The sequence below is a fragment of the Sphaerodactylus townsendi genome, linkage group LG13 (assembly GCF_021028975.2).
Source record: "Sphaerodactylus townsendi isolate TG3544 linkage group LG13, MPM_Stown_v2.3, whole genome shotgun sequence".
NCBI lineage: Eukaryota > Metazoa > Chordata > Lepidosauria > Squamata > Sphaerodactylidae > Sphaerodactylus > Sphaerodactylus townsendi.
In genome coordinates this window covers 24,505,348-24,533,106 of record NC_059437.1, presented here as the reverse complement: position 1 = coordinate 24,533,106, position 27,759 = coordinate 24,505,348, and the positions used below count along the sequence as shown (strand labels likewise).

The 27,759-nt window shown below is 41.7% G+C and overlaps 1 protein-coding gene across 4 annotated transcripts in view; it reads left to right on the top strand.

The window, feature by feature from the left end:
• The window catches only part of MTM1 (myotubularin 1), a 45,260-nt gene that overhangs the window by 5,878 nt on the left and 11,623 nt on the right, over positions 1-27,759 (top strand). For all 4 annotated transcript variants that reach the window (XM_048514445.1, XM_048514441.1, XM_048514443.1 and 1 more), the window contains exons 2-11: positions 3,762-3,833; positions 4,559-4,631; positions 6,056-6,150; positions 7,723-7,833; positions 9,560-9,661; positions 17,544-17,627; positions 19,135-19,284; positions 20,787-20,975; positions 23,483-23,668; positions 23,816-24,022. In XM_048514445.1, the coding sequence (XP_048370402.1) occupies positions 3,774-3,833; positions 4,559-4,631; positions 6,056-6,150; positions 7,723-7,833; positions 9,560-9,661; positions 17,544-17,627; positions 19,135-19,284; positions 20,787-20,975; positions 23,483-23,668; positions 23,816-24,022 (1,257 nt within the window). In that variant the 5' untranslated portion in view covers positions 3,762-3,773. The remainder of the gene's footprint in view (positions 1-3,761; positions 3,834-4,558; positions 4,632-6,055; positions 6,151-7,722; positions 7,834-9,559; positions 9,662-17,543; positions 17,628-19,134; positions 19,285-20,786; positions 20,976-23,482; positions 23,669-23,815; positions 24,023-27,759) is intronic.

Here is a 27,759-nt window from a genome sequence, read left to right as displayed (position 1 = left end):
AACTGGGCTATGGACAAAACCGGGGTTGTTTGACAGGCTGCCGTGGAAACAAACAAACAGAAAAAGCCCATCTTCAAGCTAGAGCATCCAGTCTAAGGTGAGACATGCCCTAGACTGGCATAACATCACCATCTAGTCTAACCCAGTTAGTCTGAGCAGATATTTTCTTAGAACGGTTAAGAGGTGTAGTAACCTCTTCAGAGAAAGGATGTTAACATTCTTCAGAAAAGGATTGGCTATAGGAATTTGGAAAGGGCATCCTGTTTTTTTGCTGCCAGGTTTAGTTTCTGCTTCACTGTCCAGTGAGAATCCAAGAAATGCAATGGAGATAATGCAAGCCTGCAGTAACTGGAGCGTTAAAACGCACAGCCTTGGTGTGCTTTCGCTGATTCTTACAAAGGCAACTGCTGATAGTGTCTAAAGCTGAAAGAGGAAACATCTGTTTGCCTGCTTCAGGCTCTTTGACATCTCAGTATCATGTGTGGGTATAATTTTCTGAGGAAGATGGTTTGTAGAAATTGTGCAGAGACTTAGGAGGGTTGCAGCCGTTCCCAACAGAGTGAACGTGCAGTTTGATGTTGTACCTTAGGTCACTCAGCGCTTGGTTCATGGTCCCAGGGAGAAAAAATTTTTTCACAGGCATTACTACACTGTTCTCATAAAAGGATGCAGAAAAAAAATAATTAAATAGAGCAGCCCCACATACTTTTTTGCCTTTAGGACCAGAAAAGCATTTGGAAAGAGGCTTTATATTACTTAAGCCTTGACAGAACGAATGAATGGCGGCTTGGTTTAGGATTGATATCTTGTTCCATTTGGGATCCCAGAATATGGTCTTGGTCTCTCCCTGTGTTGCAAAGCCCAGATTTCCCTCTGTTCTATCCTTCCTGTGTGGGAGTTCCTCTTGCTCATTGGTTGGGTTCCAACGCGCTATCTTGTAATCTTTAGTTTGCTGCTGACCTGTATGACTGATTTTGAAACTGGCTTCTGGGAAACACAGTAATTCTTTGGAAACTTAGAGGCTGCTTCAAGGGAAGTATCAGCAATGACCGACGAGCGTCTTTCAGAGAAGCCCCTGTTTGTTTATTACATTTTCCCTTCATTGTAAAACTTACCTGGCCTCAAACCTTCTTATCTTTGACAAGGCTGCTGGTTCCATGTGTTTTTCAATCATTCTACTGGCACTACTGATCTATCTGTTTATATAAAAGACAAGGCATATTGGCCATGACTCACTTTTTATAGCGCACTTGTGGTCTCCAGTCCCCATGATACTGCCATGGGGGAAAGTGAACAGGAGTGCACTCATGGGCCTGGTGCACCAAGCCTGGTGAGAAGCTAGCCCTGGACTTCCTCACTGAAATGCAGCCTGGCTGAGAGGAAGGCAAGTCCTGCCATTCTGGGGGCTGCTATGAGAGGCGAGGTGATGGCACAGATGTGATCCTGACTGTGTTTCAGTAGCCCACATGTGGCCCTGGGGACCCCTGGAGGGTTTCTTTCCAGTCTTCAATGGGGAAGGAGGAACCTCCAGGAATTACAACTGACTGGCAAACTACAGAGATTGCTCCCCGCCCTGAGAAAATGGCTGCTTGGGAGGGTGGAATCAGGGGTCTGCCAGAGCCCAGGAGTCAGGGGAGCCCCAGATCCCCCAGACCCCACATCCCAGCTGAGTTCTCTCCTCTCCCCAGACTGACCTCCCTGCTCTTAGATCTCCAGGAATGTCACAAGTCTGAGCTGGTAACCACCAGAGACTTTCAAGGGCGGGATTAGAATACTGCAGAAGCCTCTAGGTTTTTAATGTTTCGTGGACAATGAAAGAAATGACCAGCAGCAGTTTTCTAGAGCCTGTTGTGTTTTTTTTGCACAACAAGCTTATTGCTAGTCTTATAATATATTCCCACGGAAGAGGTGTATATATGCTCTGTCAGAGGTGAACTCTCAGTTTACATAGGGAAGTGTTGAATTCCAGTAGCCCTGCCCAGTGTGATACCTTCTGCTGTCCTCCAATACACACAGGTTCCTCTTCAGGGAAGCCCAAATTGAAAGTCAGGGAACTGACAATCATTTGTCTATATCAGTAAAAACGAATGGGTCTTAATGCCTCTGCAGATCTCCCTGTGAGCATCATGTTTTTATTTATTAGGGCAAAAATATCAGTAAATAGGTTTAGCAGTTATTTTATTACTTTAACACTCATGAGGAGGAGAAACCTTAGTAATTCAAATATTTATATCTTCCATTGCCAGAACAATTTCGGTTCAGAAAAGCCTGCCACATTTTTTAAATACTTAAAATTACACCAATTAAAATTGCAGTTACATGAAGCAAACCACCAGCAGCAAGCTTTTTGCCAGTGAGTAAGGTTGTGGTGGGGCCTAACAGGAATAAACTAGCAGCTGAAAAATATCCCAATTTATTTCTTTTTTTAATGACTAGTTTGCATAATAAAATCCATTGTCTTGTGGGGCAGGGGGGCTGGAGCCCCAAACATTTTAAATCTGCCCCTATATAACTAGGGCCTTACAGCTGGATGCAACCAGTTCAGACAATGGAAATCTGTGGATTAAATATGAAATGGCTGTGACTACGCCTCAATAATTAGAGTTTCAGCTATTTTGAGACTCGGGTAAAATACCATCTTGGATTCTGTTGCAATATCAATCTGGCAGCTTTCCAAGAACAACTCCTATAATCTGTGCTACAGGGAGAAGAAATCGGTGTCTTTCATAGTAATGTCAATATTGGATTTTAGTACTTGCAGCAAAGATCTCTCAAGATACATACATAAACTATTCGGAAATACTTTTGTGTTTTAGTGGGTAGGTAGCTGTAAGTAACCAGGAATATGACTAACTGAAATGCTGTTTGTACTATTGTTAATTTAGGCAATTAAGTCTCAAGAAAGGATTCAGTAATTGACATGCGGTGACCCAATCTGTGCATTGTTAGTTGAAAGTGAATTTTGTTGTGTTCAGTGGTGTTTACTACCAGTTAAATGAGCATAAGATTGCAGCCAATATACCTTTTATGACAGTTAGTGTGGCACAGTGGCTAAAGAAATGCACCACTTGGCTCCATGAATTGTCATTCTAAACAGTCCATCAGTCTCCATGCCCTCATCTGTGATATGGGCATAACAGCAGTGTCCTTTTTAAGGTTCTTAGGGTTGCAGAGATGCTTTCTGTGTTGAATAATTTAAAGAACTTGCACAGATGTGTTATAAGACAATGCTTCACAAGTATAATCAATGTTTTCTATTGGGAAATAAAGAAACAAAGTTTTTGATATTTAAGAAGAATCGGATTTTATAAGTTGTTTTTCTCAAGTTTGGGAATGGAAGAATTTGAAACTGGAAAAGTACTGATCACTCCTGTTTTCCTCTTCCTTCAATTTTATGTGTGTTTGTGTGGTTTGGAAAAAACAGCCCAATCTTTTCTGATATTTTTTTCCTAACGGGAAATTTACAAGTATTTAAATATTAGTTTGCATGGTTTATAGTCTTTCAATGTTGTTTTGGATTTGCTTGACTAGCCCCTGTTATTGGAACTACCTTTAATATTTTTAGCTTGTTTTCCAAGTAAATGTAGGATAAGAAAGAATGTGAGAAGCTTTCCAATAAGAAAGTAAAATGGAGACAATAAAGAGTCTCTTCTGTCCCCCTTCCCCAGATAACACAACTTTAGTTTCTAATAATGTATGTAGTCCAATAAAAAATTATGTTCTCTTTTCCTGTTCATTCTCTGTTCCTGCTTTCTCAACAGATCCCCCCCAGCATGGCCTCATCCTCTACACCTAGATGTAATTCAAACTCTTTGGAGAATTCCATTAAAAAGGTTAGTGTATCTTGTTAAAATCACAGGATATCTGAAGAGTCTTCAGGCTAATCCAGAGGGGAGTGTGGAACAGTTTCTGGGAGCAGTGGAAGGTTGTTCCCTCTCTGTTGGCACAAGGGGCATCCCCATTGGTGGCATCTAGGCACAACTCCATTGGTGGCACAGTTCCATGGTGGTGAAACCCAGACGTGGGTGCTGCTGCAGAGCTATGCTGATGTCTAAGTGAATGCTGATTGGGGGGAGGGGGTGTTGGTTGGATTGGGACATTTGGGGTATTGAGCCAACATTAGATGGTTTCCACCTGGGCTTTGGAACAGGTGTGCCATGGTCCGGAGTTACTTTTGGGTGGCATAACTACATTTTGGACCATGGAGAGCTTTGCAGGCAGCTGGGGGATTTCTCTTTACTGTTGCCTCCCCACGCCACCTGAAAGCCTTCTGAGGGCAATGCAGTGGTAGTGCTGTCCCCAGCAACCTCAGCCGTGATGATTGGGCTGCGCTTTTTGTGCTGAGAACCTAAGTTAGTGACATCTTAAATTTTGTAATGTATTATTTTTTTAAAACTGAGTTCCCAGATGTCAAATGAAATCCCACGGTAATGCTACAAGCCTACGTGGTTTCTTGGCTCCAAATTCTGACTGGAGATTGAGGCTTCCATGTACTAGATTTTGCCAAACTGTCCATGCAGTGTGAGTTTATGTTTTGCTTTCATGCTTTCTCCTCTAGCCTATAAAAGATGGAACTAACTGGGAACACAATGAAGAAATACCTCGTATACCAGGGGAAATGAGAGTCACAGGTAAAAAGAGGGCTAAAACATATAACTGAACATTTCAGGAGTCAGTTCAAAAGCACAAGAACAACATTTGGACTCTGTTGTATCACTTTGGATGACAGAAAGGGTGCTTCTGCATGAGTGCTTCTGTGTCTAAAAAGTAGAGAGAATGCCAGTATATCAAGAGCTTCCAATTCAGGAAGAAGCTGAGCTTGTCTTAAGCAAAGTTTCTGAGCATTTTAACAAAGGCAAAATTGCCCACGGCCCTCCTAAAAGATTTTCATCTCTGAGGTAGTGTGATATTTTTAAGGTAGGAGATTAAAATGAGCCGCATTTTGTAAAACTTTTGTGTTGGTGATGATACTTGAGATGTCCTCTGATGAAAACTACAAGTAAGAATAGTGCTAAAGTTAAACGACTGCAAAAACATATTCTATAGATTGTCTAGAATAGGTGATCGGGCACACTAGTTGTGTAATGGATTGGAATTTAACTCTCTTTGATTAAGTTGGACTTCTTGCAACTAAGTCTTTCCCTAGTGAAGATGCTTTCTCCACCAAAGGAAGACTTGGTGGAAAGACACTGAAGAATTCTATCCTGTGTGTATTTGCTATATAGCAAACTCGAGGATGTTTTAAAAATTACTAATCTGTGTTACAAACAGCACACACATACCACATTGTAGCTGTCCAGTATATAAGAGCGTATCTTACAGTATGTGATTGCTCCAGTTCAAGTCTGTTGAACGCAGCAGAGCCACAGTGATAGAGTTGTACTGTGTGATTTAACTCGAACCTGTAACAGAGAATGCCCTCTCCTTTTTCTGGCTTATGGAAGCTTTCCTGGCTGGGATCTTCAGGGCCATTCTTAACACATTAAATGTAAGCTCACTTCATCAGTGTGGCCTAGTAATTATATTGCCAGATTGAGAATCTGGGAGACTCCACTATGCAGTGTAATCTCTCTGGGTGACCTTGGTCCAGTCGCTCTCTGCCAGCCTAATTTACCTCTGTCGTTGTTCTTATATGTGTGTGCAGCAAGGAAACACTAAAATATAACCCGAAGCAGGCTGGAGCCAAACAACTGCTTTGGATGCACCAAGGAACTTGGAATATTTCTCTGGTTTTTGAAAATTTCTTAGCAGATTCCACTTTTGACAGTCCTTTGAATTTTGAAGTAGCTTACTATAGTGTACTGAGGTCAGAGACTGTTATGGAGGAAACACAGATCAAAAGCCCTTTGTCGGGCATGTGAGACTCTGCTTTGTGTCTTCCATTCTGTACTGAAAGTGACATGGCGTGAAGGCCTTTTAGTATTATAAGTGATTTCTCTTGTTTTCTCGCTTGTTTCTGTTGAGGGCAGTTGCTTGCTGCTTATTTTTTAATATGGAAAGGATCGCTTGAATGTACTTTGTAACCTTAAATGTGGGACTGTGGTTCCTTCCACAGATAAGGAAGTCATTTACATTTGTCCGTTTAATGGCCCCATTAAAGGAAGAGTGTACATAACGAACTACAGACTGTACTTAAGAAGCGTGGAATCGGTAAGTACTCTCTAGTAGCGTGCTACACTTGCGGTGGAAACAATTAGTTACATTGGGTGGATTATATGAGTAGCACAATCCAGAATTGGGGGGTGGGGGAGAAGCAGTACCACCACCAGGTACAGCACTCCAGTGGTGCACCTGAGCTGCCTCCTAAGTAGGTAGCTGTGCTGTGGCCTGCCCTGGAACCATACAAAAAAGGCCAAACTGTTTGCCTTCAGTGTCATGCTTCACAAAATTGTGGTGTGTCAGTGCCTTCTCCCCCTTGTTCTTAATCTTTTAGAGAAGAAATGGGGAGGGGACTAAGACATCACCAACAGGACAGGACCTCCAAGGTGACTTTACCCAGGAGCCCATGCAGGAGACATTGTGGCAGTGGCACCAGGCCACACGATGGGCTGCCCCTAGGGAGGGAGTGTCTGTTTAAACCAGCATCATCAAGTCTTACTGTTAGCCCGATCATTAAAAAGCCATGTAGCTTTCAAAGGTGTTTGTAAAAGTATCATTTGAATCGTTCAATGAAGTGGCATTAGGCATGAGACAAGGTGAACTTTCCCTGGGACTTCAGAGTACTACTCTACTTGCTGAGTTTTGAATTAGAAGAATCATATGACCTGAATTGCCAAAACTGAAGGCATGTCTTAGAAGTAATGCACTCCTACAGTATAAGACTAAACAATGCAGTAGTAATAATTACTAAACAATGCAGTAGTACAGAATTAAGGCAGTGCTGACTAAGACTAGGTATACTATAGAAAAGGTAGTAAGTGAAATTACAAAGGTTGAAGACAATGAGGTAGAAACAGGATAATTCCTCCAATGATCATTGCAGTAAACTACAACCCTGTTCCATCATAAAGCCACCCTCCCTGGCTCTCTCTTTCTGTTACAGAAACCAGTATTTTAAAAGTCTGAATGCAGATGTGTGGCCTCATATTATATTTTTAAAATCTTATTTATAATATTTCTATGCCACTTCTTCAGAGTCCTGCTTGAGGTGGCTTACAATTTAAAAAACATAAGCAGCATAAAAATGTCCATAAAACAAGAGCAGGTTATTAAAAAGCTGTTAAAAGAAATCGCTAAAAGCCTGGGTAGAAAGATGTGCTTTGGCCAGCCACCTGAAAGTGAACTAGGCCCCAGGCAAGACTCAAGGGAAAGGACAGAGGCAAGGTGCCACCATAGAAAATTCCTTGTCTCTAGTCACTGCCTGCCTCACCTCATTTCTGAAGGCTCGGCCACATGGAGCAGGCTTGAGAGGCAGATCTTAGCTGATGATCTGGATAGTTTGGGATTTGAGGTGTAATAACTGAGGTAGTTTTCTAGCAATAAATGTGAAGTTGGTTTTGTGGTACAAACTTGAAATGTTGCTTTTCCAGCAGCTGCTCACCCTATACTTTCTGTGCATGCAAATAACTACTTGTGTGACAGCCAAGTTTACTCTTCATCACAGGGAGGCAGTTTCCATTGAATTTACATGAAGTGTATGTTTCAAGGGGAAACTCCCCCCCCCCAAAAAAATATGAAAATGTGGATTGTAAGAAGAAGTCACTTTATCTTTTGCCTAATTAGGATCCTGTTGTGGTATTAGATGTCCCTTTGGGTGTAATTTCAAGGATTGAGAAAATGGGAGGAGCTTCAAGTAGAGGAGAAAACTCATATGGATTAGATATTACTTGTAAGGTAAGGTTTAAAATAATACTTTACTAGCTTTTTGTTGAGAAATTGTTAATTCTGGTGAAAATAAATTGATTCTTAAATCCTGAGTTGTGCAGTCTTGCAGTGCTGAGGTATTTAAAAATCTGTATCCTGTTTTTGCTCTGACCTGGATAGCCCAGGCTAGTTTGATCTCATCAGATCTTGGAAACTAAGCATAGTTGGCCCTGGTTAGTATGTGGATAGGAGGCCACCAAAGAGTACCAGGGTAGTTATGCAGAGGCAAGTGAATCTTTGAATCTCTCTTGCCTTGAAAACCATGCATCATGACACCTCCCCACCCCCCAAAAAGAGCTCCCTTTTGGCCAAAAACTTTTGAGACAGGTTACTTCAGTTAAAATTAGAGCATGAAAATACAGTCAATTCAAAACCATTTTTAAAATGAACATGGCTGCAATCCTAAGGATGCTTTCTTTTTTGTCTTATCCACTGGATAACATGACACTTATTGAGTAGATGAGCTTAATGATGCTCGCAAATGGCATATGAGCAGCTTATAGGAAGCCTGCTTTCATTTGTGGTGAGCTGGTATTATTGGTTGGATCCAACTTAATGCAGCGGTTCTCACCAAACCCCCCTTTTCACTGCAGACCCCACCTGCCATGTCACTCATCATTGTTCCCTATCTCTCAGAAGCAGCAATTCATGGAGATCAGTAAGCTGGAGTCAAGAGTTCCATTCTGCAGCTGAAAAATGTATATGGATTCAACCCAATTTGATCAGTCAGTTTGCCAATGTGCCAGCTGATCTCGCTGTCACGAGCCCTCTGTGATCTTGACATCTGCCAGAAAACACATGGGTGCAGGCTTCATAGTTCCCTCATACCATGGAGTCATGTTGAAATTGCCAAGGGAGTCCCACTATCTCAAAGGGGGAACTTGGACTAAGGAGATAAAGCCTGGGATCAGGAGGATGAGTATGTGTTGGAGTTCTTTTTGTGTCATTGCAGCTTGTGAATGGGAAACACACTGGTAATGTGGTGACGAAGTAGGCCATTCTGGCAGGGTGGGAAGAAAGTATAATCACAGTTTCAAGATTGCTCTTCTTGCCAAGATGATGGATCTGTTAGTAGTTCACCGATGTTCACTCATCTGGTTATCATTGTCTGTTTTTCTTTACTGATATGCTGTAATTTTCCAAATGTAGAATTTAATTTTGTTGTTGCCACTGGTTCAGTAGAAATATAAAAGTATCTGTAATCTATTTGTCAACTATTGTACTATAAAAATCCAGTTCTTTATACCTGGACTTGAATCCTTTACCTATCTTTTGGTGACACTTCTGTTCATCCATTGCAGAGGCTGTTCACTGCAAAGCATGCTTTCATCTGATGCTAGATATTCAGTTCATACATCTTCAAAGTTTTTTAACTGGCCAAAAAGTACATAGCATGTGAGAAAAATTCTGTGCAGTAGAGAATAATCTCTGCAACAGAGAAACATAAGCAGATAGAAAGTGTAAGATTGTAGCCTTGATAAATGTCTAGAATAAACATTGGTAAATGTTCAGAATAAAAGTGTTTCATATGTATATTTTTGGTTTTAGCCTGCTGTACAGAGTAATAAAAGGAGAATATCTGAGTTTAACATCAGCCAGTTTAATCCTTAATAAATTCCAAAATTACTGGCATAGCCGATTTATGGATAAGTTTGCTCATCACCTTGTGCTCAACTTGCTGTTTTTAACCTTTTAGGATATGAGAAATTTGCGCTTTGCATTGAAACAAGAAGGTCATAGCAGGAGAGATATATTTGAAGTCTTGACCAAATATGCTTTTCCACAATCGCATAACTTGGTAAGGTAGTTTTTGCTGTTCATTTCTCTTTTCTGAAAAGTATAAAACCAATTTGGTTTCTGGTTCATTTCTTGGATAAATAACTGTCATCTCTCAGAGTCTTGTGGCCTACTCATAGTTATCTTAGAAGTAAATCCTGGTGAATTCAATCGAAGTTACTTTCAAGCAAGAATGATTGCAATACTAATATTGCATCAAGGACCTAAAACATCAGAACTCGCTGTTTTAGACTTAAACATTTGTGATCTTTTACATGGTTAGGTAAACAAAAGAATGGCGGAGCATTTTTGTTTACGGGGCATTGAGTCGTAACAGTACTGAGTGCCTCGCATGTTAGCACATTGGACCTTTGTTTCCTCATTTCAGATGGCTTTCCCCCAGGAAACTTGAGGCTGGTACAAACATCCATCGATGTCACTTGTTTACTTAATATTTGGTCCTGGTTATGCACACATCAGATTGTGGCATTACAAATAGATGACACAATTAAAGACTTGCATGTAGGGATGCAGGTTTTGCTGACTTTCCCTTGTTAATTGCACCCCTGATACAGTTCATCTGATTCTGCTGCATATATAGACGCAGCCATGTTGAAGTACAGCTGAATGTGTGAACCAGGTCACTCAATTGAGAAGCACTACAATTAAGATGATGTGATAACCACCATTTCATAATTAGAAATGCTAAGCCAGACTGTGAGTTTTGGCAAATTACAAGTGAATGAGGTCCCACTATATGGTATTGTTGAATGTTTCAGTACATTCTGTTTTTAGAGGGAAGGGTTAAATTTCACACAAGCATATTGTGTTGCTTTGGAAACAATAATAGAGTGCAGTGACAGAATCTCAGTTGGAATAGAGCATTTGTTGGTCAAAAAGGGTTTACTCATTTAGACGATCAGATATTGCTCAAGCATTTTTATTTATTCAGAACACTTTCACTTCACCTTTCTGCTAAATAGTGCTCAAGACAGCTTACAGAGAATAAAAAAGTCAACAATTCAGCAATTTATTAAACCATACAATTTAAAATAGGAAAGCATAAATCAGGGGTATCGAACTCCTGTTGTGAGGGCCATATATGACATAAATGAGACTTGGTTGGGCCGGGCCCTGGTGGCTGCCTCGGCTGGCCCCAGGCGGCAATGGGGGTGGGGTGCCTGGAGCAGAGAGTCCTCAGCAGGGTTGGGTGGCTTCCTTGAGAGGGCTTATCAGGCCCACAAGCCAACTGAGGCCACCACCACCCCTGCTCCTGATCTGGCCAAGTTGGAAGCAAGGTGGTGATTGCTTCAGCTGGCTTGTGAGCCTGATAAGTCCCCTCAAGGGGCCAGATCCAGCCTCCAGGCATGGACTTTATTAGAAAAAGCAAAAAGAATACTTTAGTCATCATCTCATCTGATAACCAATTAGCTTTTATAATTAGGGCATTTGTTATGGTGAAACAAATTAATTTGTAACGATAATTCATTGCAATTTTTAACAACGCTAAGTTATATTCTATAAATGCAGACAAGTCACCAAATGTTACTTCTTTTTAGCCTTTTCCCCCTATTGGAGCTTCAGAGTCAGCCGAAAGATAAACATTTAAAAAAATAGAAACAAAATCAGAAGATAAAGCAAAGTAGCATGGAGAAGACTCTACTTCCTAGTTCTTTTAGCATGTCAGTTTGAGTCTTGGATAGTCCCAGATGCAGACACATTGAGGACTGACAGCTTATGTTCCTGTTTGGAGTTACTTGCCGTTCAAGCTAGTGGCTAGCTGGAGAATGTGGTGCTTCTGGGTCCTTCCCCTCCCTCACTGATGCAGAGGGAAGCAACCTGTATCAACCAATGAGGTTATAGTGGCAATAAAAAAATAAGCTACCAGCTACATAGGGAGCCAACATGGTATAATGGTTAAAAGCAGCAGATGTAACCTGGAGAACTGGGTTTAATTCCCCACCCTTCCACTTGAAGCCTGCTGGGTGACCTTGGGCCAGTCACAGATTTCACAGAACTCTCTCAGCCCACGTGGAGACAGCCAATGGCAAACCACCTCCAAACACCTCTTGCCTTGAAAACTCAATGGCGTCACCATAAGTCAGCCGTGATAGTGCACACACACAAACACCAGTTCCACTTTGGCATTCTTGATTTAATGAAGTAATAGTTGATAGCAGTCCAGTTAAGGACAGACTATTGACCAATATGCTGCCAGCTGTGACTTCAGGCAAAAACACCTGCGATGCACTAAATGCTTCTTCTTTCTCCCTTCTTGTTTGGAACTGTGGTCTGGCCCATTCTGAACTTATGTCAGCTTTTGCCCTCTGAAGCAAGATGGATAATCTGAAGACTGACAGCCTGGGTTACTAGGAGACTGAACTGCCCATTGTAGGTGTTCCGACTTCCATCTCACATTCCTGGCCTGCTGATGCTCAAAGTTTGCACGTGTCCAGGGAGACTGGCTTTTTAATTACTTCCAACATTATTTTCTATTTTGCTTCATAACTTCTTCTAATTTTATGTGCAGAACATGTTATTTAAGAGCTAGGATTTGGCTGTCCTTAACTTTGCAATGTATAAAATCAAAAGCTTTTTCTCCCTTTTTGAGGGGGAAAAGTGAATGAGAGACCTACACCAGGATGAGATCATCCTGCCAGCTGAGATCCTCTCTAGATGCCAACGTGTGCCTAACACAGTCACTAGATATCTATCCATTGTTGAAAAGCCCCAGGAAATGAACAGAAGAGCTTGTTCCTGCTTTCCTGTATAAAATAAACTCTTTCAGAAACTCTTGAAATTGTATCATCAATCAAAACAGACTTTGTCTTATAGGATCTTAAGCTTTTTAGTATCTAAGAAGTGTTCATTTTTGTTTCATTTTCAAGGTCTTGAGCAAATATGGTTTAAAAACTTTTAAAAGTGTTGGTACAGTTTTTAGAAGTATATTTTATAGAAGTGCTGTGTAAGTTTTACTGTCTGGTCATGTGTATATGTCTGCCCATTCTTATGTGCACAAAACACTAAGAGATGAACTGTCTGAGGAGCATTTCAAAGCGCAGATCTTTCTTTTCTCTCCCTGCCCTTTTCCTGTCTTATGTAAATGCTAACATTAATATACTGACTCTGTCAGCAAGGCTGATCATAGCTCAAAAACAAAATAGAAGCTAACTCATCTCTCCTCTCCCAGCTTCCAAACATCAGAGCAGCAACTGATTCATTCTTACGTTGTTGAGCATAAAAATGTATCCTGTATAGCTCATGAAGCAAGCAGATCTTTGTGGGTCATTATATCTTTTTTCTGATAGAGCATCCTTCACATATGTAATAAGCTATATTTTTATTTATGAACAAGGGTGTATACATAAAACAAAGATAGTTCTGCTTCAGGTTTTATGCTGCAGGAAAATAGACAGGGCAGATATGTAGAAGTGAACTGAATGACTGGCTATTTCTGTGCAGGTTGGAAAAATGGATTGTTTGCGCTGTGTTTCGTTACCACTTCGAACTTCTGAAACTATCCCTCAGTGTCCAATGATGGTGTTAATTTAAGTGCTCACCAGACTTCTGTGATTCAGATTCACTAGCCCCAGCTTCCTAGTTCTGATTTTTCAGAGTATACTTTATGCATGTGCTGCTTTTCCATCTCTCATGAACTGGGCTGTACTCTGCTTATTTCCTATGCACATGTTGGGTGGTTCTCGCTTTCACAAGGAAAGCATGGTTGCTGTGCATATAAGTATTCTACAAATCAGAGTCTCACAGAACTTTGCATCGTTCTGACTGAGATAGCCAAGCTGCTGCCTTTATCTTTGGAGCATCTCTTGCTGAGTAGAATAGTTCTTGCTACCTGAGTGTACTGGATACGCAACAAAAACAAACAAACTGCACTGCAGGATTCACACAGATGTTCGTCATGTAATGTACTGCAATGTTTATCAGTTTTTAAGATATGGTCTCTTACATTTTGTTGATTATTTTTAATGCTGTTGTAGACAAAGCGTTTAAAATGCTCATTGGATGGTAGCCTCAGTTTCCTTTCAAGTCTCTGATTCTGCTGAGTTCAACTGTTTCTAGAATCTCTTGATCAGCTCTTCAGCGTCTCTGTTATTCCAATTTTGGTTTGGGCAGCTGGCCTGGCATCTGCAATGAAAAGAGCTAATCAGAGGAGCTCTTAATGTGATAACAGGCTGTGCTGTGAGTCGAGGATCAGATTGGTAAGCTTTGCCACATAAGGCAGTATTCAGCTGTGTAATAGTTCATAGACTCCGCTGCTGTGTTTTGAATATTAGAAAGCTTGAAATAAGCCCTGGGATCCTCCCGCTAGTGCTCTTCCCCTTTTCTCTTACACAGTGTGATGCAGTGATTAAAAGTGGCAGACTCTAATCTGGAGAACTGAGTTTGTTCCCCTATTCATCCACATGAGCGGCAGACTTTAATCTGGAGAACTGGGTTTTGATTCCCCACTCCTCCATGTGAAGCCTGCTGGGTGACCTTGGGTTGTTCGCAGTACGCTCAGAACTTTCTCAGCCTCACCTACAAGGTGTCTGTTGTGTGGGGAGCAGGGGGGAAGGGAAGTCGATTGTAAGCTGCTTTGCAACTCCTTACAGCAGAGAAAAGCGGAGTATAAAAACCAATTCTTCTTCTACAGCTAAAGAATGAGTTATTTCTGCTTTGGTGGCAAACTGCCCAGAGCAGCAAATTATAAGTCCTACTTGGAATCTGGGTTATAGTGAAAGCATAAACCATAACTCTGATTTGCCAGCTCTGGTTTGCTGATAATTGACAGCCTTCCAAGAAGTGAAATCAATTCAGTAGCTGATGGTACAAAGGTGTGTGTGTGTGCGCGACATGCAAGTTCAGGTGTTGCTTATGAATCTGGTGGGAACCAAACCACCATTGAACTCTCTTTACATGCCTTTTCTTAACAGTGAGGGACTTAAGGATGCCAACTCCAGCTTGGGAAATTCCTGGCGATTTGAAGTCAGTGCCTTGACAGGACAGAGTTTGGGAGGAGAGTGAGCTCAGCAGGCATGTGATGCTATAAAGATTGGCCTCCAAAGTTTCCTGCTGGGAAATTGATCTGTGTAGTCTGGAGATCAGTTGTCATTCTGGGAGAATTTCAGGCCACGCTTTGTGGTTGGTGTAACTCTGCAGTTGGTATAATCCTGGAGGCACAATAGATTTTAGAACTCACCCATCCTTTGATATTATTAAGCATAACATTTAATTTGAACTAGAGAGTTGCCATTTTGTTCAGTTTTGACTATATGAATTCATAAAAGTATACCACAGACTAAAGCAACCTCATGTCCATCAATTACAATAGTACATCATACCACTGTTTTTTTCCCAAGAGCCTTTTTATCGTTTCCTCAAACTACCCAAAAGCCAAGAAGACGAGAAACCTTTTATTTTTATAACCCCCTGTTGTTTGATGCAGCATGGTGCAAAATTATTTTGATTACTAAATTACCAACATGAGTATAAACAAGTTTTACAGTAAATTTGGCAGCTAGGTCAGATGATTTCTTCAGATAAGGGCAACCTGCAGAAGACATTTTTCAAGACAGTGTGCAGAGGCTTTGTGAGCATAAGCATGTATTTTAAATTACTTTTTAATAGAGAGAGCTGTGTTTTCTCTCCCTCTTGGTCGCTTCTTGGAATTTCAGCTTTGTTCAATGAGAGTATCATTTTGATATTCAGATCCTTTCATATCGGAACCATCTTTTCTTTCAAAAATTCTTGCATTTTTATTGATTTTTTTTACTGCTTCCCTGGAGTTCCCTCCCCCTGTAACACTGTAACAACAATAAAAACAACCATGAATTGTAGGGGAGGAAAACAATTTATGGATACAATAAAGATGCCCAATTCCTTTGGTTTGCCATATTTTAACACACCCCTTTTCAGTAGCAGCAGGAGATCTTTCTAGTAACATATGCCAAGATTTCCTGTACCTCATGGGATATTCTTCGTTTTCAGTTCACCTCACTTTCACCCTTTCTTGCTGATTCTTATACAAACTAAAAACCTTTTAAATGTTGGGAATGGGGGGTGGGGAGTGGAGAGGGCTCTCGCTTTTTGACAAGTGTTCAGGAGCAAGGAGCTCACTCTGCAGTCTTCAGACACAAAAAGTGCTGCACTTTGGCACACATTAATAGCTTGATAAATCTTGGCAGCAGTTCGATCCAGAACCAAGTGCTAGTTATAAATGAGAGCTGGTGTAATATAATGGCTGAGAATGAGTTTAAAATTCATTTCCATAGTTCAAATACCACCTGTGCCTGCAAATCATCAGCTATAAAGCCACACACGTCCTTGCTGCGGCAGGTCCCAAAATGTTATTGGACTGTCGGCAAGTTGGCAGTTAAGAACTGCCTGGGTTGGAAGTTGGGGGGGGGAGGGCTGTATCTGACAGCTGTCAAACTCCAGTTTCTAGGTATCCTAGCTACCATGTGTCACTTACTTTACAGAACACTAGTTAAGGATAATCTACATAAAGTCCTTTGCTAAGGTGCTATATGGGTGCCAAGCGTACTAATGTTTGCATCTCTGTTTAAATGGCTTAAATCTGATGCTCAGCAAGTAGTCCTCCTAGACGGCTTCCCGTCTCAAACGGCAAAGCAATATCAAACACACAAGAGAAGAAGGCACCCACATTTTTGTTTCTGCTTGCCGTGCCCTTATCCGTTGTCAGGACGATCTTCCGCTGCATGGCACATTCCCCGGGCATTAGGTGTTTCTACTGACTCAAGACCATCAATATCTTTCAGTGAGCTGAGCATGTCCAGTGCCTGAGGAATGAGCTCTACACTAGATAAAGTGCAATGCATGTGAAAGCAATGGAACAGCAACAACATGAATGAAAAAAAGAGAAATAACCATTTAGGTAGCAAAAGGAAATGTTTTTCTGCTGCCACTCAAAGGTTCACAAGGTCCACAGGTACAAGGAGGTAGTTCCGGCATCAGTGCCCCGACAGAAAAGGTTCTGCCTCAGAAGATGGGACACACAGAGCAAGACTGCTGTAGACTGGTAGGGGGATTTTTGTGGGAGCTAGTGGCACTTTGGCCCCCCTGGTCTCAGATTATTTAGGACTTTAAAAGTAATAACTAGCACTTTAAATTTTACTGAAAAGCATGTTGGCAGCCAAGGTTTTGTGCTGCAGCTGCCATTTAGGTTGCTAATTTCTGGCAAATCAGACCAGAATTTAGGGATCTGGATTGCACTGAGCTTGCTCCGCTTTCACTTGCCAGTCTCTCCTTACCCCAACCCTCCGTGATTAGTTATGTTTGCCGCATTCTTAAATGTTGCTAAAACCAGCCAGCTTTTGCCCTTAATCCAGAATTTATAGGCAGAGCTTCACAAAACTACTACATCAGGTAAAAGTTACTGTGGTAGAGTTTTCACACGAGTGAGAAATGGGGAGAGAAGAGTCTCTACAGTGCCAGTATCTTAACTGCTGCTTAGAAGTTTGCCTCAGCGTAGCTTGGTGGTAGAATTGCTTCAGGCATCTTTATTTTCCAGCTGAGCAATAACTATGATTTCTGTGTGATTGAGGCTCGTTTCTAGTGCAGTGGTGGTTGTTAAGTCTTATTGTGTGTTCTTTGTTTTACTGTTTAATGGAACAGGAGACTGCCTCCACCTGTGTTTTAAAGATAAGTGCTCTTCTGCCTTTATGCTTTTTACCCTGGCTAGTGAAAATGAAAGCAGAGGGTGGGAATCCTTGAGTTTCAACGAACTGCTTTCATATATATACTGAACAGAGCAGGTGATGGGAGCAAAGGCATTTCTGTCTGTTTGTGGGACGTGATGAGAGACCAGCTCCTTCTCTTGAAGCTGTTTTCTTCTGTTGGATACCAATCTAGTAATTTCCCCCATCCCCTTTTTTTTGTTCTTATAGCAATTTTTTGCGTTTCTCAATGAAGAGAAGTTTCCTGAAAATGGTTGGCTGGTTTACAATCCCATGGTTGAATACAGGAGACAGGTAAATCTGCTTGAGAGCTCGTTCTTGTTGTTTGATTGGAACATTGCCTTTATTTACCTGATTCTGTGTGTGTTTTGAATACTTATTGGGGGGAAGAAGTCTGGGTTGTTCTGAACTGGGTTAAACAGACAGAAAAATAAGACACTGAAAGCTTTTATGACCCTTAGGCTAGGAACATGGACTGTGTGTTTCGAACCCAGCCCCTGCCTGTTGAGCCTTAGCTACAAACAGATTTCATCTGGCGCTGCAAGATTGTTTTAAAACTTGACTATCTGGATGTTTCTTTTTCTCCCTTTTGTTTGATCTTTAGCTCATTCAAATACTACAGAATAACATTTCGGATTTGTCCTAATGCACCTAAATTTTAAACATTGCCCATTGCTTTTATTTCCCAAGATTCGAAAATAACATGGAAATTTTAGGAAATTTCATGCATGTTGCAGCAAATTTTGAATAAGTAATGACAGTGGGCAGAAGCGATGGGGTATTATGGTCTATTTCAGAACTCTTCCAGAGTCTTATTTCATACTTGAATTGTGATAATTCAAAAAGTTGAATATGTTTTTATATGTCCATAGTTGATTCATGTGGATTTTTTCCCCAAGTAGTTTTTTCAGTAGGATGAAGTGCATCCAGATTCAAGCAAGTGTTAGTATGGTCTGGGGTTAAGAACCCGGATTTGGAGGGGGGACGTGGGTTTAAAAAAAGAAAAACACTGCATCCAAATCTGTGTGTGTGTGTGTGCGCCTGTGTCTGGATGGGGAACCAGGCATTCCTCTCAGTGCTCTGGTAGGCTTTGGAAGGAGTGTCTCCTCCAACACTGCATTAGGTCAGCATTCACCTTGGCTCAGAATTAGTTGTATTGAGTGCTTGGGGGTGACATCATGCAGTGTTTTATGTAACACCTGTGGATATTTGGGAGCAGAAGAGAAAAATCAGGCTGTAGAGTAAGACTTTAGAGCAGAGGTCTTCAAACTATGGCCCTCCAGATGTTCATGGACTACAATTCCCATCAGCCCCTGCCAGCATGGCCAAGTGGTAGGGCTCATGGGAATTGTAGTCTCTGAACATCTGGAGGGCCATAGTTTGAAGACCTCTGCTTTAGAGAGTCACCTGCTTTCATTTTTGGTTTCCCTTTCATTCGAGCTGATTTTTCCATAGCAAGCTGGAGGAACATAAAGTTCCTTCTTCTGAATTTGTTTTCAGACCAATCAAACAGTTGTATTGTTTTACTCACAGCTCTTAATCAGTTACAATTTAGTAGGCATTGGGTGTTTCATATTGTTGGGCTGGAAACTCATTGGCAGCATCTTGTCTCCTGTGATTCTTAATCTTTTTGGTGCCTACTGATCTAGATCCTCATTTCTGTAAATATCTGTGGCAAATTGGTAGGTTATTGCCACCCTGTGGCCATAATGGTACACACAAGGATAAGCAACATGAAACCTAATTAGAGCAGATGTGAAATAGTACCATGTAAATTGTTGTCCCCCTTTTTCTTTTGAAGGGTCTGCCCAATGAACAGTGGAGAGTAACATTTCTCAATGAACATTATGCACTGTGTGACACATATCCCTCACTTTTGGTGGTGCCGTATAATGCCACAGATGAAGATCTCAAGAAAGTATCTGCTTTTAGATCCCGATGTAGAATACCAGTAAGTAACTCATGTTTTTCAAAATTTGCTTCGTATGTTCAATAATTCTTAACCTTGCCTGTAGGGAAAAAAATGTTCTTTACTAATCCTTTGAAGGGGATGAATAGATCCTAAAGTAAGTCATATCATTAAAAGGCTTTGAGGGTTGTATTGAGCATGCCACCAGCTGCTAAGAGGTGCTTAGAACAGCAGCAAAAAATTGGGGAGACTGTATGAAAAAATCACTGTTTTCTTCTAATTTTACTGTATGAACTGTTTGCTTCAACGGTGCATGTGCATATAATGGCCCATATGTAAAAATGACTGCCAGAGCGTACAATGCAAAGTATAAATGTTACTGGGAGAGGCATGAAACACCACTGTGCCATTAACCTTATTGTGGTTGAGAAGTATAGCCATGAGGTGCATCCAGATTCAAGCAAGTGTTAGTATGGTCTGGGGTTAAGTGTTGGTACAGTTTTTAGACGTATATTTTATAGAAGTTGCTGGGTAAGTTTGACTGTCTGGTCATGTGTATATGTCTGCACATTCTTATGTGTACAAAACACTAAGAAATGAACTGTCTGAGGAGCATTTCAAAGTGCAGATCTTTCTTTTCTCTCCCTTCCCTTTTCCTGTCTTATGTAAATGCTAACGTTAATATCCTGACTCTGTCAGCAAGGCTGATAATAGCTCAAAAACAAAATAGAAGCTAACTCATCCCTCCTCTCTCAGCTTCCAAACATCAGAGCAGCAACTGATTCATTCTTGTGTTGTTGGGCTCAAAAATGTATCCTGTATAACTCATGAAGCAAGCAGATCTTTGTGGGTCATTGTATCTTTTTTTTCTGTATACATTTTTTTCTATTACTGGGAGAGGCATGAAATGGCACTGTGCCATTAACCTCATTGTGGTTGAGAAGCATAGGCATTAGTAGATGAACGGAAAGAAAGTATTAACACTTTGGTTTCCATTTCTCCAGGTCAATTTGATCCTACTCCTCAGGCACGGATTTAAGCAAATGACTTTTTAACATGTCTTGACCTTATTATGTATTCCATTATGTGTGAATATGAGAACTCTCTTCTAAGATGGGAAGTGAGCTCTCATGAAATCCATTAAAGTTCTGGTCGTTCTTCTGTTATGTATTCTTGGATGATCTTAGTCACTAGCATGTTATGTTCACACTCTTAGTTATAGTTAAATAATTACACATCTCTATGGCCACAGTCTTGCAGTATCCTGGGAAGGACAATTCTAAGACCTGAAGTTTGAAACTGACAAAGTTTCACTTGCATCAGATTTAAGTTCTTGCAACCAGCTGAGATTAAATCCATGTTGTCTATCATCCTGCTTCCCTTAGTGGCCAAGTAGATGTTCTTGGAGGCCTGCAAGCATAGCATAAAGGCCAGGCCTCCACTCACCCTCTGGGCTGCCTCAATACAAGGGGACTTGAACAGCTGGCCTACTGCCAATGAAAAATCACCGGACACTTAATGAACATTTTGTCTTGTATATTTAGGTTTTGTCGTGGATACACCCAGAGAACCAGGCAGTCATCACACGTTCCAGCCAACCACTTGTTGGTATGAGTGGCAGAAGAAACAAAGATGATGAAAGGTATCTGGAAATCATAAAGGAAACTAATGGCCAAATCTCAAAACTGGCTATCTATGATGCAAGGCCCAGTGTAAATGCTGTAGCCAATAAGGTAAGCAGGTGTCTTTGTAGTATCTTTGATGACAGTCACACCACAAGGCTTGTTTGTGTGTGTGTGACAGTAGTCTTAAAGAAATACTTGCTGCTTTAGAATGCCGTCTGCATTTTTGATCTAGAAATGTCTTGAGTGACTGACCAAAATGTCATTTTTTTGTCACTGCCATTAGATCTGCCCCATATAAGCCCTAAATTAGAAATGCAAATTCCTGCTGATTTGGTAGTCTCTTCCAATTTTTTTCCCATTCTTCCCAAGTTGGGTATTTGTCTGTTTCCCACTTTGCTTCAAGTATTATTCTAGCTGCTGTTACCATAAATTTGAATAATTCATTATACATTTTTGGCATATTGCTTGATAATTTATTTAATAGCATACTTTTAGGGTCCATCACAAACTTAATTTTTAAAATCTTTTGCATTTCATCATGGATGTCTATCCAATATGTTCTTGCTTTCTTGCATGACCACCTCACGTGATAGAAAGATGCATCCATACTTTGGCATTTCCAACAATTCTCACTATATTTGCTAATGATTTTCTACATATTTGGGCGAAATATGCCCTCTTTAATTTTATATCAATTCTCTCTTAATGTTTGACATTCTGTACACTCAATTTCTTTAGTCAATAAATCCTCCTATTGCTTCATATACCGGTATATGTTTTCTCCAAAGTTTTACATCCACTTTATCAAACAATCTTTAACTACTCTGTTTCAGTATCATATTTCAATAGAATTTTATAATTTTTTCCTAACAGATGTCTTGTATTTGTGGCTATTAATTGTTCAAAGTCCATTTTTCTTCTTAGTTGGCCTCTCTCTTCAACTACCGTATATGTTCTCTTAATGTTATCATTTAACAATATAAGAGCCACTGGATATTCTTTCCTTTTTGCTAAGTTTTTATTTTGTTTACATTATCAATCATGTTCTCATAGGTTATAAGGTTAGTTATCCTTCTTATGCTTCTTTCACAATGAGCATCAACTGCAAATAATGATAGTCTCTGATGCCTGTGGCATTCTAAGATGTTATTTTCCACTTTGCCTTCATCACCACAACCCTGTTAGACTTAAGAGAACTCTTAAAAATATACCTACAGCAATAAAATACAGTCCTCAATAATGCTAAAATTCCAAGAAAATGACAAGAAAACCGCAGAAAATAAACAGTGAATTCTCTTTCTGCCCCATATTTACCTAAACAGAAATGTCTTGCAACCTTTCAAAGGCTAATAGATTTATGCCTTCTGAGCAGCTGGTTCTACAGAATCAGAGTTGCAGAATCCTTTGCAGTGGAGAATTGGGGCAGGGTCCTGCCAACAGATTTAAGGCACTGGTGGGCTTATAAAAGTAGCATTTAACATTCACTCATATTAATAATTAAATTAAAAGTAATGTTACTATGTACGGATAGAAACCAGCATTTTAAATAGTACACTATGCAGATTTGTGCCTGGTAACTCTTTCCTTTGAAATTAGTAACTTACTTTGAAGCGGCAGAAAATAATTCTAACTTTGGAGATGGGAAAAAACTTTCACTGCTGTAAATCCTTAAATGGGAAAAAAGTTGAAGAATTTAGCTGTTGTTTATGAGTGGTGTAGTGGCTGCATTCCTTTCCTCCTGCAATCTGGCTACTCCCAGTGCTTTGTTATTGCTTGGTCCACACCCCAGGATTACAGAGCCACTCCCACAGCTAAAATTAACTGTCTCTCTTTGCTCCAGACAGACAGCTAGATGACTCTCTGCAATAGGCTTCTCTATATGGCACTGACAGGAAGGAGCGCTTGTGTATCTTTTACAGTCAGCAGAACTTGGCTCAGTTTTACTCAAGTATGGGAAATGGGATGACAGCAAATACCTTGGAAAGTCTGCTCAGAGTTTCCGTAACTCCTCAGGAGTGTGTACATTTTGTCTCTCATTCTGTAATATTAGTGGTGGAGCAGACTTTATAGCTCCATTGCCTGAGGAGATTATGGAAACTGTGAGTGCCATTAAGTGTTTTTATACCTGTGTGGCTGAAAGAAAAATTAACACTGGGAAGCTAAAACTTGAATGGTGGAAGATTTTCCTTGGAAGAATTGAATGTTAAAATCAAACTGAATGGCCCTGAGGCCTCTTAATTTTCCTAGTGATATTTAAATCCTCTGATGTAAAAAAGATAATGAGGACCATTTTGCATTAAACTTGCATTGTTGCCCACATTTCCCTTATGCTGTAAGACACCAGCTTTTTGGTCATGTTATCTTGAAGAAATACTTTGTTTCTTTTCCTTCTGAGTATTGATTTGTTCTCTTCATCAAGGAAATATTGTGGAAAGCATTTCAATACATTCCTGTTCGTCTGAATCAGATTACATTTTGTCTGTATGTAAAAGAGCGTGACATGGCACAGCTTCTCTATCCTTCCAGTCTTGAATGACCTGACATGTTTTACTTCGGAAGATGCTATTGCAACAGTGCTCTGAAGAAAGCTAAGCACACATGTCGTCTTTTCTCAGGCAACTGGTGGGGGGTATGAAAGTGATGATGCATATCCCAATGCAGAGCTGTTCTTCCTCGATATCCACAATATTCATGTCATGCGAGAATCCTTAAAGAAGTTGAAGGACATTGTTTACCCTCATGTGGAGGAATCACATTGGCTGTCCAGTCTGGAGTCCACTCACTGGCTTGAGCATATCAAGGTAAGAATGAATCAAAGTCACATTTTAGTTGGTGTACCTCTCTCAAAGGCAGACCTGAATTGTGGTGGTAGTTCTTTTGATTAAAACTGCAGTGAGGTTGCAGCAAAAATACTCCTTTCCAACACTTTTGTTTTTCCAATTTTTCAGCTAGTCTTGACAGGCGCCATTCAAGTAGCAGACAAAGTGTCCTCTGGAAAGAGCTCTGTCTTGGTGCACTGCAGTGATGGTTGGGACCGTACCGCACAACTGACATCTCTGGCTATGTTGATGTTGGACAGCTACTACAGAACAATTGTGGGCTTTGAAGTCTTGGTGCAAAAGGAATGGATAAGCTTCGGACACAAGTTTGCATCGGTGAGAGTAAAAACAAGTCTGCCAGAGTTGGTGTGCAAAGCTGCTGTTTTGGTATTATTTCCCTACCTGCAGTATGGGAGTGATGATACCTTAGAGAACATTTGTAGGGGATGCTACAGTGTAGGTGTGTAGAGCACTTTGAATGCTCAGAAGTGGTTTATAAATGCAAAATGTTATGATTATTATGTCTGATTGCAGGGGATCGCCATGTTATGCACCAGGCAACTAGTCCATGAAAACTTACGCCGCTGTGAAACCAATAGTCCTTCAGGGCATAATGGTCGGACCATGGCACTCTGTCAATAGAGGATACGGCCATATCAACCCCTGAACCAAAGACCAGATCCAGAGTGTGACCGGCCTCATGAGTGGGGCCAGAGTTCACCAAGGAGAGGCCTAGTGTCGCCATGGATGACACCAGGTCCGCAGCCACTGTACAGGAGGCAGTGTCGACATGGACATTGAAGTCCCCCAAAACAATAAGTTTGGGAAACCGCAATGCCCAGTCGGCCACCACCTCTAGCAGCTGTAGCAGGCTACCTCCCGGTGTGCTAGGCGACCGGTACACCAGGAGGACAGCCAACCTCTCCGAGGCCAACCACTCTAGGCCAACACACTCTATACCACTGATCTCTGGGACAGGGGCAGCCCTGAAGGGTATAGAATCTCGGATGAACATCGCGACACCACCACCCCGGCCCTGGGTTTGAGACCGGTGGAGGCACGCAAACCCTGGGGGGGGGGACCTCGCGCAAGGCAACAGTCTCGCCTTCACGCAACCAGGTTTCGGTGACACAAACCAGGTCCATCTGCAGCTTTCCAAGGAAATCCTGGAGCACTTTGATCTTATTATTGATGGACCTGGCATTGATCAACACCAGGGATGAAGCAGGGGATGTCTGAACTCTGCCACCATCGTACATTGGGATAGGACGGAGGTCAGAAGGCAAGCGAGCATAGCCATATCTCGTCCGCCTTCTCTCACATGGCCGCCGCCTACCGTCGTACTTACCCCGTCCCACCAACACTGGGATCCTCAGCCCCATAGGTGGCGCCCCCTGTCCTAACCGCCTCCTCTATCTAAAAACCCCACTAAATCCCACTACTAGTGGGCCTATTCTTGCCACTAAACTAACTCTACTAGCCTACTCTAACGTCTAATACTAACCAATAAGCAAGATAAATAATTCACTACACCTATACACCTAATAACTTCACTAATTTGAAGTAATGAAAACAGAAAAAAGGAGAGAAAAAAGGTAAAGTCACCGACCAGATCTACTTAACAGCATAAGAACATAAGAACAAGCCAGCTGGATCAGACCAAAGTCCATCTAGTGCAGCTCTCTGCTACTCGCAGTGGCCCACCAGGTGCCTTTGGGAGCTCACATGTAGGATGTGAACGCAATGGCCTTCTGTGGCTGTTGCTCCCGATCACCTGGTCTGTTAAGGCATTTGCAATCTCAGATCAAAGAGGATCAAGATTGGTAGCCATAAATCGACTTCTCCTCCATAAATCTGTCCAAGCCCCTTTTAAAGCTATCCAGGTTAGTGGCCATCACCACCTCCTGTGGCAGCATATTCCAAACACCAATCACACGTTGCGTGAAGAAGTGTTTCCTTTTATTAGTCCTAATTCTTCCCCCCAGCATTTTCAATGAATACCCCCTGGTTCTAGTATTGTGAGAAAGAGAGAAAAATTTATCTCTGTCAACATTTTCTACCCCATGCATAATTTTGTAGACTTCAATCATATCCCCCCTCAGCCGCCTCCTCTCCAAACTAAAGAGTCCCAAACGCTGCAGCCTCTCCTCATAAGGAAGGTGCTCCAGTCCCTCAATCATCCTTGTTGCCCTTCTCTGCACTTTTTCTATCTCCTCAATATCCTTTTGAGATGGCGACCAGAACTGGACACAGTACTCCAAGTGCGGTCGCACCACTGCTTTATATAAGGGCATGACAATCTTTGCAGTTTTATTATCAATTCCTTTCCTAATGATCCCCAGCATAGAGTTTGCCTTTTTCACAGCTGCCATGCATTGAGCTGACATTCCCATGGAACTATCAACTAAGACGCCTAAATCCCTTTCCTGGTCTGTGACTGATAGCACTGACCCCTGTAGCGTGTATGTGAAGTTTGGATTTTTTGCCCCTATGTGCATCACTTTACATTTTGCTACATTGAACTGCATTTGCCATTTCTGAGCCCACTCACCTAATTTATCAAGGTCCGCTTGGAGCTCTTCGCAATCCTTTGTGGTTCTCACCACCCTACATAATTTGGTATCATCTGCAAACTTGGCCACCACGCTACCCACCCCTACTTCCAGGTCATTTATGAATAGGTTAAAGAGCACTGGTCCCAAAACGGATCCTTGGGGGACACCACTCCTGACATCTCTCCATTGTGAGAACTTCCCATTTACACCCACTCTTTGTTTCCTGTTTCTCAACCAGTTTTTAATCCATAAGAGGACTTCCCCTCTTATTCCTTCATTGCTGAGTTTTCTCAACAGTCTCTGGTGAGGAATCCCAATGGTGAGGATTCCTCTGGTGAGGAATCCCAATGCTCCCACCACTGGACTGCAGTAGATACCAGGGGTAAAGGATCAATCAATAAACAGACTCCTGGCAAGTGTAAGATAGTAACATGAGGCCAGCAGAAGGGCACCAACAAAAACAATAACAAAAACAGGGGGCTGCTGCCACCAGGCCCCTGCACCCACATACAGACACAGTGCAGAGATCTTAAAATGGCTAGCACGGGGCTCACACCACCCGGCTGCCACTCCTGTACTGGAAGCCAAATATAGAGGGGGCTCATGGAGCTGATGGTAAGCAATGACAGGCCTCTGCCACCGGCCCTAGATCGTAAATGTGCTATCCACTCAGCCAACTGCACCAAAGAGCCGGCCCGCTCAACTCTCTCACAGTCAGCCAGCCGTAGTCAATTGGGGCAGTAGAGTGCCAGGCTCCCAGAGGTCGTCCTCTACAGTTAGAATTTAATGGCCTTGCAATATCTTCTCCTATCCTCGCCCCTCTATCAGCTAGCTCTCCACACTTCCCAAGCTCTCCAAAATCCTCGGTACTCCTCCAGCGCCACCACCGTGGCCTGTCTCGCTTTCGTGATGGCAAAGTTCCGTCGGGGGTCTTCACCTCCTGTAGCGCTTGCAATGTGCGGTGCTCCACGCCTGGCTTCCACCCAAGCCAATGATACAGCTGGCTTCCACCCGAGCCAGGTGGAACACTCTCCCACCATCTGTCCGGGCCCTGCGGGATCTTGGAGAGTTCCGCAGGGCCTGTAAGACCGAATTGTTCCACCGGGCCTTTGGGGAAGCCGGCCGTTGATGGTGCGCGCCCTTCCTGTTCCTCCCTCTATCATCTTGGGAGCCTATAACATCTATACCGCCCCCTCTCCGGGAGGGGTCTTTTTATCTATTGATAGTTTAATACTGGACGTCATGTGACTTACATGGAACGCTGTAATTTTATGTAATTTATGTATTTATTGATTTTAAATGTGACTGCTATTGTTGAATTGTTTATGATGTTTGTTGTCCACCGCCCAGAGCCCTTAGGGGATGGGGCGGTTTACAAATATAATAAATAAATAAATAAATAAATCTGTCTGCTGCTTTGAACTGAAACTGTAATGTTGAAAAGCATAGCAGAGGGCTACAGTCTGATGGATAAGACAAAACTTGGCATAGAATCATCCTTCTACTCAGATTCTACCT